Genomic DNA, 16310 nt, shown 5'->3' with positions numbered 1-16310 from the left:
TGGATAAATCCTGGGGCTCTGGTTTGGTGTTTTTATGGGGAATGGTTAATTGGATAAACCCTGGATCTTTGGGACGTGTGGGTTCTGATGGGCTGGGACGGGACGCGTGGATCCTGGTGGGATGGGACATGGAGACCTCATTGGGATGGGACAGATCCTGGTGGGATGGGACACGTGGATCCTGGTGGGATTGGACGTGGAGACCCCAATGAGATGGGACAGATCGTGATGGGATTGGACATGGTGACCCTGTTGGGATGGGATGGATCCTGTTGGGATGGCACACACGGATCCTGTTGGGATTGGATGCAGAGACCCCATTGGGATGGGACATCTGAACCCTGTTGGGATGGGACATGGAGACCCCATTGGGATGGGACACCTGGACCCTTGTGGGGTCAGACAGATCCTGGTGGGATTGGATATGGAGACACCGTTGGGATGGGATGGATCCTGGTGGGATGGGACACGTGGACCCTGTTGAGATGGGACAGATCCTGGTGGGATGGGACACGGAGACCCCGTTGGGATCGGGCAGATCTTGGTGGGATGGGACACGTGGATCCTGTTGGGATGGGACACGGAGACCCCGTTGGGGTGGGATGGATCCTGTTGGGATTGGGCAGATCTTGGTGGGATGGGATTCCCAGTTTGGGGATTCCTGGGATGGGTAGGACAGACTCGGGCTGACCTCAAATCCCATTCCCAGCCATTCCAAATCCCATTCCCAGGAATTCCAGTGACCCCAAATCCATTCCCAGCCCTGAAAGACTCCCAGATTCCCGATTTCCCCATTCCTGCTGATTCCTGGGAACAGAGAAGATGCTGCTCCACTTCCCAGTTGTTCCCAGTGCTCCCAGTGCCTCCCACACCACTCCCAGGATCCCTTTTCCCACCCATCCCCTCCTTTCCAATCCTTCCCATAAAACCCCCCAAAATTCCCATAAAACCCCCCAAAATTCCCTCCCCGCCCAACGCAGCAGAGCCCTCATTAAGCCCTAATTAACCAAACCCCAACAAAACCCCATCCTCCTCTTCCTCCTCCTCCTCCTCCTCGCGCTCCCCCAATCCCAGGAATTCCAGCGGGCCGGGAAGGAGCGGAGCAGGGTTCAGGCGGCTCCGCCGTGCCAGGGCTCGGCGTTAATGATTTAATAAAAATTAGCATAATTAACGAACATCTGCACGAGGCGGCGCGGGGCAATTTGGCAGCGCCAGCCGAGGCGCGAGCGCCGCTGCCGCGAGTTTTTAATGCGCTTTTAATTCTTCCTGCGCCGCGCGGGGGGGAACGCTGCAGCTGGGCTGGGGAGGGTCTGGGGGCTGTGCCGACCCCGAAATCCCGGGATTTGGGGAAATTCAGGCTGGATTTGGGGAAATTCGGGCTGGATTTGGGGAAATCCGGGCTGGATTTAGGGCCAGGTTTAGCCCCAGATTCGGCAGAGAAGGGATTGGGTTGTTTTAAAATTGGGATTTTGGAACGGCGCAGCCTGTGGGGTTTTAGGGATAAATTCGGATTTTAGGGATCAGTTTGGGGTTTTTTTCCCATCCCCTCGGATGCTGGAAAATCCTGGGATTTAGGGAAATTTGGGATTTAGGGAAATTTAGGATTTAGGCCCGGGTTTAGCCCCAGATTCAGAGAAGGAATTGGATGGTTTTAAAATCGGGGTTGAGACTGTAGAATGGCCCAGCCTGCGGGGGTTTGGGGATAAATTTGGACTTTAGGGGAATATTTGGGGTTTAGGGATCAATTTGGGGTTTTTTTCCATCCCCTCAGATGCTGGAAAATCCCAGGATTTAGGCCCAGGTTTCTCTAAGATTTATCCCGAGATTCAGTAGAGAAGGAATTGGTTTAAAATTGGTTTAAAATTGGTTTAAAATGGTTAAAATTGGGATTGCTTTGAAATCGGGATTGTGGAGCGGCCAAGATGCAGCACAGCCTGCGAGGTTTCAGGGATAAATTCAGATTTTAGGGATAAATTCGGATTTTAGGATTAAATTTGGGTTTTTCACCCCTCTGGCACAAACCCCAAACCATGACCCAGGGGATTTGGGGTAGTTTTGTGGGATTTGAGGTATTTTCTGTGGGATTTGGGGTGAGACCCCGCAGGAAGGGCCTGACCCCGGTGCCGGTCCCACAGGAGTACCCCGGGTACGGGTGGTGGGTCGGGGAGCTCGGCCGGGACATCGGGATCGTCCCAAAGGAATTCCTGGCGCCCGCCTTCGACATGGAGCCGTGACAGGGACAGGTGAGGGGCGCGGGGTCGGCTCTGGGGTGAGGGGTCAGGCGTGACATTTGGGGTCTGGGGTCAGGTGTGGGGTTTGTGGTGCACGGCTTGGAGTTTGGGGTGTGGGGTTTGGGGTTTGGGGTCAGGTTTGGGGTGGGAAATTTGGAGTTTGGGGCGTGGGGTTTGGGGTTTGGGGTCAGGTTTGAGGTTTGGGGTCAGGTTTGGGGTGGGAAATTTGGAGTTTGGGCTGTGGGGTTTGGGGTGTGGGGTTGGGGGTTCAGGATTGGGGGTTTGGGGTCATGTTTGGGATTTGGGGTCAGATTTGAGATTTGGGGTGTGAGGTTTGGGGTGTGAGGTTTGGGTTTGGGATTTGGGGTCATGTTTGGGGGATGGGGTTTGGAGTTTGGGGTGTGGGGTTTGGGTTTGGGCTTTGGGGTCAGGTTTGGAGTTTGGGGTGCGGGGTTTGGGGTGCGCGGTTTGGAATTTGGGGTCATGTTTTGGGTTTGGGATTTGGGATTTGGGGTGTGGGGTTGGGGGTTCAGGATTTGGGGTTTGGGGTCAGGTTTGGGGTTTGGGGTCAAGTTTGGGGTGCGTGGTTTGGGGTTGGGGGCTTGGGGTCAGGTTTGGGATTTGGGGTTTGAGATTTGGGGTGTGAGTTTGGGGGTTTGGGATTTGGGGTCATGTTTGGGCGCTGGGGTTTGGGGTTTGAGATATGGGGTTTGGGGTTGGGGTCAGGTTTGGGGATTTTGGGTCAGGTTTTGGGTTTCTGATCAGGTTTGGGGGTTTGGGATGTGGGATTTGGGATGCCTGATGTGGGTTTGGAGTTTGGGGTTTGGGATTTGGGGCCCCAGGCCCATCCCCAGGTGTCCGTGGTGTCCTTATGTCCATCCCCCATTTTCCCTGGAGCAGGTGGGACCGGGAATGGCAGCGTGGGGACAACGCCACGCACGGCATTCCCTGGATCACACAAATCCCACAAATCCCACAAATCCCATGGGATTCCCACAGCAGAGCCACACACGGAGGACCCAGCGCTGGCACCGAGCGGATTTATCCCAAAAATCCCTCCCGGAGCCACTCCACGGGGAAACTGAGGCACGCATCCTGCTTTTCCCAAAAACCCCAAATCCCCTGGAGATCTCCCGCTCTTGTTATCCTGCTTCTCCTGGGTCAGTCCCAAATGCCCTGGAGATCCCAAATCCAGGTGTTCCCCATTCCCAAATCCAGGTGTTTTCCCTCAATAAATCCCTTTTTGCTCTCCAAATTTGGCTGCTCCAGGAATGGTTAGGAATTCTCTGGAATGGTTGGGAATGATCTGGAATGATCAGGAATGGTCGGGAATGGCCCCTTTGCTGTCAGGGTGAACCCAGTGTATCCACCTCCTGGTTTTTCCTGGTTTTTTCTGTTTTTTCCTGTTTTTTCCTGGTTTTTCCTGCTTTTCCCGCTCTCCCCTCCCGCACTGATGGTAGCGGGGCCCTGCCGGCCCCAATCCCTCCGGAATTCCCAAATTTGGCTCGGATCCCTCTGGAATTCGGCTCCGATCCCTCTGGAGCGGATCCCTGGATTGGGATCAGATCCCTGGATTCAGAACGGATCCACAGCACCCGGGTGGATCCCTGGATTCCGATCCGATCCGATCCTGGCCACATCCGTGCCATGGCAGGGCCACGCTCATGAATATTAATGAACGTTGTGAATATTAATGAGGCGACCAACCAATCACAGCCACTCCCGCTGCCCCCAAGGGATTCCAAACATTGCTGGGCCTTCCCTGGCGCCAAAACCTCCCCAAAATTCGCCCCTGGGGTGAGGAATTTCCGAATCCCCAAATCCCGAAATTCCCGGCACTTCTCCACCCCCGAGCCCGGCAGAACCCAGAAAATCTCCTCCACTTCCGTTTTGAGTTTTATTCATTTATTTTTATTTTTATTTAATTTTTATTTCCTGCCCACACCAAGTGCTGAGGGAGGGGAAGACACCAAAGCCACCCGAGCTGCTCCTGCTTCCCCAAAAATCCCTGGAGCAGCCCCAGAGGGAAGGGGGACACGAATCCCAGCCCCAAATTCCGTTCCTCCCTTTTCCCGGCGGGAAGCTCGGCTCAGATCGTCCCAGTTTGGGAATTCCAGAGGGATCTGAGCCCAGTCTGGGAATTCCAGAGGCGTTTGAACCGAGCCTGGGGATTCCAGAGGGATCTGAGCAGGAGCAGAGTGAGGAAAACCCTGCTGGGAATATCAGGAATGTGCTGGGGAAGAGCTCGGCCGCGGCTGGGGCCGCATTCCCAGTGCTCCCAGTGCTCCCAGTGCGGCCATCCCAGTGGCACTGATCCCTCTCCCAGCGAGGGCTGCGGGGCCTGGGGGTGTCCTGAGGGGTAACTCAGTGTCCAGGTGGGAATTTCGAGAATCCCAGGCTCTCCTTAGAGGTCACTCCATGTCCAGTTGGACGCTCTGGGCTGTCCAGAGGGGTCACTCCATGTCCAGTTGGACACTCTGGGCTGTCCAGAGGGGTCACTCCATGTCCAGTTGGACACTCGGGGCTGTCCAGAGGGGTCACTGTGTGTCCGGCCGGACGCTCGGGGCTCTCCGGCCGTGTCTCGTCCATGCCCAGGTCACCCCAGTAGGGGAAGCTCTCCAGGCAGCCCTGGGCGCTGCCCAGGCTGGCACAGCTGGGAAACAGAGCAGGAAAAGGGAATGACCCAGGGAATATCAGGATTTTTTGGGCACAGCTTCACCCCAGCTGGAAAAGGGGGGATATTCCCATCCCAGGGACACTCCAGCTCTCCTGCCTGGGCTCCTGTGCCCTGGGATCCACAGGGAGGAGCCGGGGCTGTCCCGGGCTGCTCTCCCTGTCCCGTGTCCTTTTCCCACCACAGTCCCAGCTCGGAGCAGGTCTGTCCCCTTACCTGGCTGTCCCTCCCCTTACCTGGCTGTCCCTCCCCTCTCCATGCCGGTCCCTGCCCTCACCTGGCCGGGCCCAGCCCCGCGCCGTCGCTGTCCCCGCGCTGTCCCCAGGCGGGCCCGGCCATGGCGTAGTGCAGGATGGCCTCGGTGACCGAGTGGGGGCCCCGGCCCTGCACGCAGGCCTCGATGGCGGGCACGGGCAGCTGGCTCTGCAGGAACAGGTGCAGGCGGCTGTCGGAGAGCAGCACCGCGCTCTGCACCACCCTGGGGACAGCGACAGGACAGGGACAGGTCACCTCTGCTGGCACCCCGCAGGGACAGGGTCACCTCTGCTGGCACCTCCCAGCCTGGGCACACAGCGACAGGTCACCTCTTGCTGGCACCTTGTCACCTCCCAGCCTGGGCACACAGACAGGAAGGACAGCAGGGACGCCAGGGGGGCAGGAGTGGCACAGGAAGGACAGCAGGGACGCCAGGGGGACAGGAGCGGCACAGGAGGGACAGCAGGGACGCCAGAGGGACAGGAGTGGCACAGGAAGGACAGCAGGACAGCAGGGACACCAGAGGGACACCAGAGGGACACCAGGGACAGTCACCAGGGCCACCACCCAGCCCTCCCTGCTGCCACCTCCTGGCCACCCCGGAGCACTGCACCCTCCCCAAATCCCATCCCCTAAACCCCAAATATCCCAAATACCAAATAACCCCAAACCCCAAATATCCCAAACCCCAAATCCCAAATAACAATCCCAAACCCCAAACAACCCCAAACATCCCAACCGTGCCCACCTCTCCAGGAAGTGCTGCAGCCCCTGCCTGCGCCTCTCGATGAACTCATCCGTGCTGCCCACGAAAAACGCGGATTTCCCCGGCAGCTCCGGCACCGGCCTGGAAAAGCCGGGGTGAAACTTTGGGATGGGCGGCCCTGTGGGGACCCCAGACCCCGTGGGCTCGGGGTGGGACCCCAGAGCCCCCCGGTTCAGGTGGGACCCCAGAGCCCTTACACCAGGCCGGCGTTGCGCTGGAGCTGCCGCCGCAGCCACACGAACTCCCGGTAGCGGCGCCGCACGCACGAGGTCTTGGCGGTGAAGGCCCTGCTGTTGGTCTGGGAGAGACCAATGGGACGGGAGAGATCCCTCAGGGATCATGGGAGGGATCCTCAGGGATCGTGGGAGGGATCCTCGGGAATTATCCCTGGGAGGGATCCCTGGGAGATCACTGGGAATGGTCCCTGAGGATCCCTATGAGAGATCCCACTGAGAGATCCCTGGGAATGGTCCCCAAGAGGGATCCCCAGGAATGACCCTGGGAGGAATCACTGGGACCGATCCCTGGGAGAGATCCCCGGGAGGGATCCCTGGGAATCGAGGGCTGAGGGATCCAGGATGGGGATGATGCCCCTGGGATTGATCCCTGGGAATTATCCCTGGGATCAAGGGGCTGGATCTCAGCCACCGAGGGTTCCAGGATGGGAATTATCCATGGGAATTACCTGGGGATCGAGGGGCTGGATCTGGCCTGGACAGAGGAGCCAGGATGGGAATCATCCATGGGATCAAGGGCCAGGATCTCGGTCCCTGCGGGATCCCCTCGATGCCGGATCCGGGAGCCAACCCAGGACAGGATCCCGAGGGTTCCCACCCCCTCCGTTCCCCCTCAGGACATTCCCACCCCAGAGCCCGTTCCCGGGGCTCTCCCCACTCCCAGCTCACGTGCAGGAAGATCTTGTAATCCACGTAGGAATTCCAGGAGCCCTCGTTCTGCACGCGCGGATCCTGCACCCGCACCGTGGTCAGCTCCTGCGGGGAACCGGGAACGGGAATCCCACTGAGCCCTGCTTCCCTGGGATGGCATTGGGAACAGGGATCCGCCTGTTCCTGCTGTCCTGGAACGGGACTGGGGGCTCTGGGACCAGGGATCCACCCCGTTCCTGCTTTTCCAGCTTCCCGGGAATGGCACAGACAGCTCCAGACATTCCCATCCCCAGTTTTCCCAGGCATTCCCACTCCCATCCCCAGTTTTCCCAGGCATTCCCATTCCCGCTGGCCCCACCCAGGACTCGGCCCCACGCTCTCCCAGGAATTATCCAACGGAGGTGGAATTCCCAAGAACTCCGGGATTTGGGAATAACCCAGGGCTGCTCCTCACTTCCTCTCGGTTCTCCAACATCCTAGAGCCAGAGCCCAGCGGGAAACATCTGGGAAAGGGAAAAAAAAAATAAAAGGGGTTTAGAGAAATCCTTCCTGTGGGTTTTCCACGGATCCTGCATCCCCCAGAATTCCGGGATACTGCAGGTTTTTGGGAAGAATGGAATTTGGGGAAAGCCTCAGTTTAAGGTGCTCTGGGATTCCCAGTTTGGGGTTATTTCCCTCAGATTCGGGATTTTCCAAGGATCTGCTGCCTCTCACCTGCCCGGGATTGGGGTTCAAGGAGAGAATTCCAGGGAAATTCCTCATTTCCAGGGAAATGCCTGCCAGGGAAAGTGCCCATTGTTATCGCGGGCTCCTTATCTTCTATCCTGACCCGCCCCTGAAAACCTTTCCCAACCCTCTGGAGCAGCAGGAATCCTCATTCCCACCCAGAGCCAGAAAAACGGGAATGAACCCCAGTTATTCCCGATTTTCCCTGCAATGGGTGAATTCCTGAGGATCTCCATAAACCCCGCTTATTCCCCATTTTCCTTGCACACACTAGAACATTGAAAATTAGGTTTTCGGGATTTTTTTTTTTTTTCAGGATCTTTTGCCTCGCGGGGAAGGAGAGGATTCCTCATCCCGCCCCACTGCCCCTTCTCGGGGATGTCCCAAAACCGGGAAAAGCCGGAAAAACGGGGATGAATCCCGGTTATTCCCTTCCCACGCTTGTAATACACCGCGGGGGGAATTCCCGAGGCTGTTTCGCCTTTCCAGGGAAGGAGAAGATTCCCCGGGACGGGGACCGGAGCCGGGCCCGGCCCCAGCCCAGCCCCGGGCCGGGAGAGGCCGCGGAACGGGGGCGAGGCCCGGCCCAGCGCCGCCGCCGCCTCCCGGGGGTTTGGGGACACCGGGACAGCCCGAGGGGACACCGGGAGGCCCCAGGGGACACCGGGACCCCCAAATCCGCGCCCTCCCCTCAGGGCCCCCTCACCTCGCACAGCCCGCGGCGCCTTTAAGCGGCGGAGGCCAGCGCGCGGTTTTATAGCGCGGGCGGTGCCGGAACTTCCGGTGCGGGGCGTGCTGGGAGTTGTAGTCAGGACGGGCCTCTGGTGGCGGGTGCCGCTCCCGCCCTGGCACGAGGAGGGGCTGGAGCAACTGAGGGATGTGGGAATGTTTATCCTGGAGAAAAGAGGGAACGGGAGGGACCTTCCAGATCTCCACGAGTCCCTGACGGACGGGGCAACCGTGGGGTCAGGCTCTGCTTCCAGAGGATGGGGACAGGAGGAGAGGGAATGGCCTCAGGCTGGGCATCAGCAGGAATTTCTCCGTGGAAATGGGGAAACAACACTGGCACAGCTACCCAGGGCGGCGCTGGAGTCCCCATCCCCAGAGGAATGGTTGGGCTTGGTGATGTCAGAGGGCTTTTCCAGCCCGAGCGATTCCAAGATTCCCTAAATAAGATTATTTATGGAACCCCTAAACAGGACCCGTCCCTGGGCGCTGGCACAGGTTGGGCACAGCCCACTGGAGGTGGCACTCGGGGCTCTGACCTGAGGGACAAAGGCGCTTTTGGGTCACGGCTTGAACTCAAAGACTTTCTCCCCGTTGATGACTTTATTTAATTAACAACGAGCAGAACGGAGAGGCCTGATCATCCCGGACTACACCTCCCATCAAGCCCCGCGAGCCCTGCGGACTACACCTCCCATCGCACCTCGCGCGCACGCAGCGCGGCCGCTCTCCGCTGGCTACACCTCCCATCACACCTCGAGCCCCTCAACGGAGCGCAGCGCGGCTCGGCGGCGGCGCGGACTACAGCTCCCGGCGTGCCCCGCGCGGGCGCGGCGCAGGCGGGGTGCGCGCGGCGGGCAGCGGCGCTGGCCGGGCTCTTTTGTTCAGGGCGGCGGACGGAGCGCGGCCAGGCCCGGGCCCCCCCCCGACCCCCGAGCGCGCCCCCCGCGCCCCTTCCCTCGGACACCGGCGGCGGGGCTGTGCAAGGTCAGCGGAGAACCCGCACCGGCCGCGGGGGGGGCGCGGCGGCCACCGGCGGCGTGGGGGGGTCGGGGGTGAAGGGGGGGCGGGGCGGCCGTGGGGGAGGGGAGGGGGGGGAAAGGGGGGCTGGGGGGGAGAGGAGTGGGGGGGGGGGGGTTGGGGAGGGGAGAGGGGATGGGGTCAGTGAGGGGGTTTGGGGAGGGGGTCAGTGTAGGGATGGATTTGGGGCGATGGGATCAGTGTAGGCATGGATTTGGGGCGATGGGATCAGTGTAGGCATGGATTTGGGGTGATGGAGAGGAGATTTGGGGCTGGGGTCAGTGTAGGGATGGATTTGGCGTGATGGAGAGGAGATTTGGGGCTGGGGTCAGTGTAGGGATGGATTTGGGGGTGATGGAGAGGGGATTTGGGGATGGAGTCAGTGCAAGGGTGGATTTGGGGCTGGGGTCAGTGTAGGGAGGAGTTTGGGGCTGGACTTGGTATAGGGACAGATTTTGGGGCTGGGGTCAGTGTAGGGAGGGATTTTGGGGTGCGGGGATGGTCAGGAGAAGGGATGGGAGAAGATTGAGGGGGGGTTTGGGGATCAGTGCAGGGACGGATTCTGGGTGATGGGGAAGGGGTCGGTGATGGGCTTTGATTTGTGAGGGAAAAAACTGAAATTTGTGGAGGAAAAAGGGGAATTGTGAGGGGGGGGAAAAAAAGTGGGATTAGCGAGGGGAAAAGTGGAGCTTGGCGCGGGGGAAAACTGGAATTTGTGAGGGGAAAAAATTGGGATTTGTGGAGGAAAAGGGGGAATTTGTGAGGGGGAAAGTGCCATTTGTGAGGGGAAAAGTGCCATTTGTGAGAGAAAAACCTGGGATTTGTGAGGGGAAAAGTGCCATTTGTGAGGGGAAAAGTGCCATTTGTGAGGGAAAGACCTGGGATTTTTGGAGGAAAAGGGGGATTTGTGAGGGGAAAGTTGAATTTTCGAGGGAAAAACCTGGGATTTGTGAGGGGGAAAAGCGTGATTTTGGGGCACGGGGCTTTAAAAACCCCTTGTTATGAGGGGCAGAGTCCGGATGGGGAGCGGGAGCTTTTGGCGGGAAACGGGAAAAATCCCGGGAATGCGGGCTCGGAACGGGAATCCGGAGCAGGAGCTGTTTTGGGGTGAATCTGCGGGATTTTGGGAGCTGGGAAAGGTTTTTCGGGTATCTGTGTGTGTGTCCGGAGAAGGAGCTGGGAAAGGTTTTCCCCGGGAAAAAGCGGGTTTGGAATCGGGGTTGTCCCGGGAATGTTCCCTGGGGGAGTTTTGGGTGGGAGAAAAGGGGATTTGGGGCTGAAGAAAAGGGGATTTTGGGGGCGAGGAAAAGGGGATTTGGGGCTGAAGAAAAGGGGATTTGGGGCTGAAGAAAAGGGGATTTTGGGGGCGAGGAAAAGGGAATTTTGGAGTGAGGAAAAGGGAATTTGGGGTGGGAGAAAAGGGGATTTTGGGGGTGAGGGAAAGGGGATTTGGGGGGCTGAAAAAAAGGAGTTCTGCCTGGAACGTGAATGGGGGGATGCCAGGGATGGGTTTGGGAGCAGCTCCATGTGTTCCCGTGAAACTGAGGGATTCCAGGATAAAAGTTGGGATTGTGGCGGGATAATTCTGGGATTTGCTGTGAAAGGGGCTGGAAGTGTGGGAAGGGAATAGGGAGGGATAATCCCCAAATTCCTCAGGAAATTGAGAGGGGAGGGTCGGGCTCCTGAAATCCATGGAATTCTGCTGGGAAGTGCTGGTCCTGCCGCTGGGAATGGGCTTGGAATGCAGCCCTTGGGAATCTGGGAAAAAGAGATCCCAAAATGTCCAGAATCCGGGCTTTTCCCACCTCTGGATCCAGAGTTTTCCCAGCTCGGAATCCAGGGATGTCCTGGCTCCGAATCCGGAATATTCCCAGCTCCGAATCCAGAATATTCCAAGCCAGCGCTGGGTGGGATTTCAGGAATTTTTGATTCTCCAAACAGCTCTGGGATGAAGGGCTGGATGAATATCCCAGAGCATCCGTGATCCCAGCTTTTTTTTCCCCTGTTTCTGGTGGGAATATCCCAGTGTTGCCAGTGGGGTGGGGAGAAAAAATCCTGGAAAATCCCAGTGTGCCGGGGTGGGAGTATCCCAGTGTTCTGAAGGAAAATCCCAGTGTTCCCAAGGGTTTCCCATCCCAGGGAAAATTCCAGTGTTCCCAAATAAAATCCCAGTGTTCCCAAGCAAAATCCCAGTGTTCCCAGGGAAAATCCCAGTGTTCCCAAGGAGCTCCAGCAGGGCAAGGAGAGAGGAACCTGGGTGGAAAAATCCGAAGAAAAATCCCGGTGTTCCCAGGGAAAATCCCAGTGTTCCCAAGGATTTCCCATCCCAGGGAAAATTCCAGTGTTCCCAAATAAAATCCCAATGTTCCCAAGCAAAATCCCAGTGTTCCCAATGAAAATCCCAGTGTTCCCAAGGAGCTCCAGCAGGGCAAAGAGAGAGGAACCTGGGTGGAAAAATCCGAAGAAAAATCCCGGTGTTCCCAGGGAAAATCCCAGTGTTCCCAAGGATTTCCCATCCCAGGGAAAATCCCAGTGTTCCCAAGCAAAATCCCAGTGTTCCCAAGCAAAATCCCAGTGTTCCCAAGTAAAATCCCAGTGTTCCCAAGGAAAATCCCAGTGTTCCCAAGGAGCTCCAGCAGGGCAGGGAGAGGAAATCCCAGTTGTGCCAGGGTGGGAAATCCCATTCCAGCCTGGAAACAGCTCCTGGAGGATTCCCCCTCAATCCCAGTGTGGAATCCAGGAATTCCCTGCCGAGCAGGGACCCCAGTGCCCCCTGGCTCATCCCAAACTCCACGCCCACATTCCCAGCACCCCAGTGACCTCAGATCCCGGGTATTTTTCCCCCTGCAGCAGCCCGGGAAAGCGGAGAAGCTGGCCAGCACAATGGGAAAGAAGCAGAACAAGAAGAAGGTGGAGGAGGTGCTGGAGGAGGAGGAGGAGGAGTACGTGGTGGAGAAGGTGCTGGACCGGCGCGTGGTCAAGGGCAAGGTGGAATACCTGCTCAAGTGGAAGGGCTTCTCCGAGTGAGTCATTCCCGAGGGATCCGGCGCTGGAATGGGGCTGGGGGCTTCTCCTGCCTGGGGGTGATGGGAAAAGGGGAAAATCCCCGGTGGTCCCAAAAAAAAAAAACGCCGGTGTTCCCACAAAAATCGTGTTGTTCCCAAGGATTTCCCATCCCAGGGAGAGCAGGGAGAAAAAAAAAACATGTGGAAAGTCTCAGCGTTCCCAAGGAAAATCCCGGTGTTCACAAAGAACTCAGCCAGGGCAGGGAGAGAAAATCCTGGATGGGGAAATCCCGGTGTTCCTAAGTATTTCCCATCCTAGGCAGAGAAAATCTTGGAAAATCCCGGTGTTCCCAAGGAAAATCCCAGTGTTCCCAAGGGTTTCCCGTGCCAAACAGGGAGGAGGAGAAAATCCTCTTAAATCTCTGTACTAGGGTGGGAAATCCCATTCCCACCTGGAAACAGATCCCGGAGAGATTTCCCCCCTCAATCTCAGTGTGGGACCCAAGGAATTGAAGGAATTCTGTCCTGATAAGGGAATTTCCTCCCTTTCCTCCAAGCTCTGAATCCAGAGTTTTCCCAGCCAGTGCTGGATGGATTTTTGGGAATTTTTGATTCCCTGAGCAGCTGTGGGAGCTGAGAAAAACTGTGGGATGAAGAGGAGGATCAATATCCCAGAGTGTCCACGATCCAGCAAAGGGAATGTCCACGGGGAGGTCGGGATTTGGGATTCCCACCTGGATCAGCCCAAACATCCCAAAGGTGCCACAGCCGGGGTTTTCCGGGCTGGGAAAAGCAGGAAAATGAGGGATTTGTGTTTGCTGGCAGCGAGGACAACACGTGGGAGCCCGAGGAGAACCTGGACTGCCCGGATCTGATCGCCGAGTTCCTGCAGTCGCAGAAAACCGCGCACGAGAGCGAGAAATCCGAGGGCAGCAAGCGCAAGGCCGAGTCCGACACGGAGGACAAGGGCGAGGAGAGCAAACCAAAGAAGAAGAAGGAGGAGGTGAGGCCGGAGCGGGGTCCTGGCACAAGGGGTCCAAGGAAAATCCATGGAAAAGCCGTTCCAAGGGGAGTTTTCAAGGAATGGAGGGGATGGCTGAGCTTGGCTTGGCCAGTTCCCCAGTTTGGGTTCTCAGTCTGATCCCAGTTTGGGTTCCCAGTTTAGGTTCCCATTTTGGGTTCCCAGTCTGTTCCCAGTTTAGGTTCCCAGTTTGGTTTCCCAGTTTGGGTTCCCAGTCTGGTTTCCCAGTCTGTTCCCAGTTTAGGTTCCCAGTTTGGGTTCCCAGTCTGGTTTCCCAGTCTGTTCCCAGTCTGGTCCCAGTTTAACCAGCTCCCAGTGTCCTGTCCCCCCATCCCTCATCCCAGTCCCTCTCCAGCTCTCCCTGTGTCCTTCCCTTCTCCAGCTGGGCATTCCCAGCTCTCCTGGAGCCCTGGGACCATCCCCACATCCCCGGAATCCCGGCCTGATCCTCCCCGCCCATCCCAGAGCCGGCAGTGTCACTCTGGGAATTCACAAATGGAATTTTTTCCCCTTTTTCCCCTTTCCCAGTCGGAGAAACCGCGCGGCTTCGCCCGGGGCTTCGAGCCGGAGCGGATCATCGGGGCCACGGACTCCAGCGGGGAGCTGATGTTCCTGATGAAGTGGTGAGGGCTCCAGGGGACCCTCCATCCACGGCATCGGGGATTGTGTGGGGTCAGGGACTGTCCCTCTGTGCTCCTGGAGAGGCTGGAGCGTGGCCAGGGAAGGGCTTGGAGCTGCAGGAGCGGGAATGTTGGTCCTGGAGAAAGCGGGGATCAGGAGGGACCTTCTGGATCTGCACAGGAGGGGACATCAGGCTCTGATCCCAGGGAGGGGTTTGGGGTTGGGGTTGGGGTCAGGGTTTGGGGTCAGGGGTCCATGGGTCATCCTGAGCCCCTCAGGAATTCCATTCCCCTTCTGGGCCCTGATTTTTTCCCATTCCTTCCTTTCTCCCCTCCCTGACTTCTCTCTCCTTTTGCATCCCAAGAAGAATTTGGACAAGGCTGACCTGGTGCCTGCCAAGGGTCAGGGTTAGGGGTCAGGGTTTAGGGTCAGGGTTAGGGTTTAGGATCAGTGTTTGGGGTTAGGGTTAGGGGTCTGTGGGATATCGGGAGAGTCCCATTCTCCTGTTCCCTCCCTGACTCTCCTCTCCTTTCCCCCTGTAGGAAGAACTCTGGCCGACCTGGTGCCCACCAAGGGTCAGGGTTTAGGATCAGTTTAGGGTCAGGGTTTGGGGTCAGGATCAAGGTTTAGGATCAGGGTTAGGGGCATGTGGGATATCAGGACAGTTCCATTCTCCTCTCCTGTCCCCTCACAGGAAGAACTCTGACGAGGCCGACCTGGTGCCCGCCAAGGAGGCCAACATCAAGTGCCCGCAGGTGGTGATCTCGTTCTACGAGGAGAGGTTGACATGGCACTCGTACCCCTCAGAGGACGATGACAAGAAGGAGGACAAGAACTAAGCCCCGCTGGCCCCGCTCCGGGCGGCTCTGGGGGATTTTTTTGGGAAGAAGATCGGAACTTGAGCGGGCTGTGAGCACAGGAGGGGTTTGGAGGTGCCCTGAAGAGCCCCCCAGGCCGGGCCCTGTGCCCTGCAGCCGCTCCTCTGCTCCTGCCGTGCCCACATTCCCACAGGATCCCCTGGGATTGCAGATCCCACTGGGATGGGGGAGGCAGAGCCAGGGGAGATGGAGGCTGGGGTGGGTGGGAGTGTGGGGTGGGGAGGGGTCTCAGAGCAGGGGGAGCGGAGGCAAAGCCCCTTCCATGAAGGACTGGCCGGGCTGGGGCTGGGGCTGGCATTGGGATTGGGGATGCACATGGATCCTGCTCCCCCCCAGAGCCCATCCCACAGCCCAGCCCTGGTCCCAATAGTGTTAACTCTGCATTTCTAAGGCGTAGCATGTGTGTAGGTCTTTTGATTCGGATTCTTATTTTCCTTTTTTTTTTTCCCCTTTGTTACCTTTTTTTTTTTTTTTTTTCTTGGCTATTTCCTGGTGTTATCCTTTGGGAAGGAAGGGAGGGATTTTGGGGGGAATTCAATCATTTTTAATCAAGGAGGGAAATGAGGTCTGGTGATGACATTCCCAGATTCTTTCCATATTTTGGGGTTGTTTTTTTTTTTTTCTTTTTTAAAAAAAAAAAAACTGAATTCATTTTTTTTTTTCTAAAAATAAAACCTGAATTCAGCAAAGAAAATCAATGGATTAAAAAAAAAAAAAAAAACCAAGGGAGAAAGGGAGAAGATCCCAGAATTGCTGCCAGACCTGGGGACAGAGACACTGAAACTGTGAAAGTCCAAAATCTCCGGAGCTGATCCTCGAGCGATTTTTAGGGGGAACTTTTGGGGAAAAATGGGGAGGGAATTTTTGGGGCGGGAGGGGACGAAGGGGAGACTTTGTGAAAATGCAACTTTGTGATTCTGTATCGTCCTGCAGCAGAACTGCCACTCCTGACACGTGCATTGTATGGGGGGGGGATGGACTTTAACCCTTTATTGCCTTTTTAACCCTTTTTTTTTTCCCGTTCTAAGGTGCTATTTCTCCAAATTAGGGGGGAAAACCCCCCCCCAAAAAAAAGAGATTTCCTGAATTTCTGACCACTCCTCCTTTTTCCCACTCTGGATTTTCCTGCCCAGCCAGCAGGGAGGGAATGTGGGAGGGAGAGGAACTAACAGCAGCACAAGCAGAAATCCAGTCAATCCCAATTTCCCCCAAAACGGGGCTGGGGGCTGCTTTCCCAGAACCTCAAGGGGGTTTTGATTTTTGAAATCAGATTTATTTCCCAAATCCTGAACTATTTAAGTGACTCCAGGGGTGGGATCTCGACGTGCATTGTACAAACCTTTTTTATGAGCATGTGTTTGGGTTCCTGTGCAAAAATCCGTGTGCAAATGTAAAAGTTCGTGTTTGGATTTTAACTTCATACCGAGCTCTGTCCAGTTTTTATTTTGGTTTTTTTTGGTTTTTTTGTTTTGTTTTGACATTTTTTTTTTTGTCTCAATA

The 16310-nt window shown here is 56.8% G+C and overlaps 3 protein-coding genes across 4 annotated transcripts in view; 2 read left to right on the top strand and 1 right to left on the bottom strand.

The window, feature by feature from the left end:
• SKAP1 (src kinase associated phosphoprotein 1) overlaps positions 1-2244 on the top strand; it is a 61767-nt gene extending 59523 nt beyond the window's left edge. Inside the window, exon 13 of the mRNA XM_063178660.1 lies at positions 2136-2244. Coding sequence (XP_063034730.1) covers positions 2136-2234 — 99 coding nt within the window. The 3' untranslated portion in view covers positions 2235-2244. The remainder of the gene's footprint in view (positions 1-2135) is intronic.
• A 1875-nt stretch (positions 2245-4119) lies between these two features.
• On the bottom strand, positions 4120-8323 carry SNX11 (sorting nexin 11). 2 transcript variants are annotated; one of them, XM_063178885.1, is made up of 8 exons: positions 8246-8323; positions 7528-7589; positions 7268-7316; positions 6832-6918; positions 6124-6224; positions 5909-6007; positions 5183-5383; positions 4120-4884 (listed from the first exon to the last, which is right to left on the bottom strand). In XM_063178885.1, exons 3-8 carry the CDS (start codon positions 7286-7288, stop codon positions 4596-4598), a joined length of 798 nt encoding a protein of 265 aa, XP_063034955.1. In that variant the 5' UTR covers positions 7289-7316; positions 7528-7589; positions 8246-8323; the 3' UTR covers positions 4120-4595. The 2 variants fall into 2 exon arrangements, with proteins under 2 accessions (XP_063034955.1, XP_063034956.1); XM_063178886.1 differs by lacking the exon at positions 7528-7589.
• Positions 8324-9182: 859 nt separating this feature from the next.
• Positions 9183-15001, top strand: CBX1 (chromobox 1). Its single transcript, XM_063179070.1, has 5 exons — positions 9183-9252; positions 12136-12308; positions 13116-13293; positions 13840-13934; positions 14627-15001. The coding sequence occupies exons 2-5, from the start codon at positions 12169-12171 to the stop codon at positions 14769-14771; spliced, it is 558 nt and encodes a 185-aa protein (XP_063035140.1). The 5' UTR covers positions 9183-9252; positions 12136-12168; the 3' UTR covers positions 14772-15001.
• The last annotated feature ends 1309 nt before the right edge of the window (positions 15002-16310 follow it).

Source organism: Melospiza melodia, chromosome 30, assembly GCF_035770615.1.
Source record: "Melospiza melodia melodia isolate bMelMel2 chromosome 30, bMelMel2.pri, whole genome shotgun sequence".
NCBI lineage: Eukaryota > Metazoa > Chordata > Aves > Passeriformes > Passerellidae > Melospiza > Melospiza melodia.
The sequence above is the reverse complement of the archived record's forward strand: the minus strand, read 5'-3'. Positions and strand labels throughout refer to the sequence as shown.

Bases quoted from the DNA above. Each gene is read 5' to 3' on its own strand.
- SNX11 (XM_063178885.1), bottom strand. From the start codon at position 7,288: ATGTTGGAGAACCGAGAGGAA. The intron at 6,225-6,831 runs GTGAGCTGGGAG...GGTCTCTCCCAG, and splicing joins ATTACAAGATCTTCCTGCAC to ACCAACAGCAGGGCCTTCAC. The intron at 5,384-5,908 runs GTGGGCACGGTT...CGCTGTCCCCAG, and splicing joins CTGCAGCACTTCCTGGAGAG to GGTGGTGCAGAGCGCGGTGC.
- CBX1 (XM_063179070.1), top strand. From the start codon at position 12,169: ATGGGAAAGAAGCAGAACAAGAAGAAGGTGGAGGAGGTGCTGGAGGAG. The intron at 13,294-13,839 runs GTGAGGCCGGAG...CCCCTTTCCCAG, and splicing joins CAAAGAAGAAGAAGGAGGAG to TCGGAGAAACCGCGCGGCTT. The intron at 13,935-14,626 runs GTGAGGGCTCCA...GTCCCCTCACAG, and splicing joins CTGATGTTCCTGATGAAGTG to GAAGAACTCTGACGAGGCCG.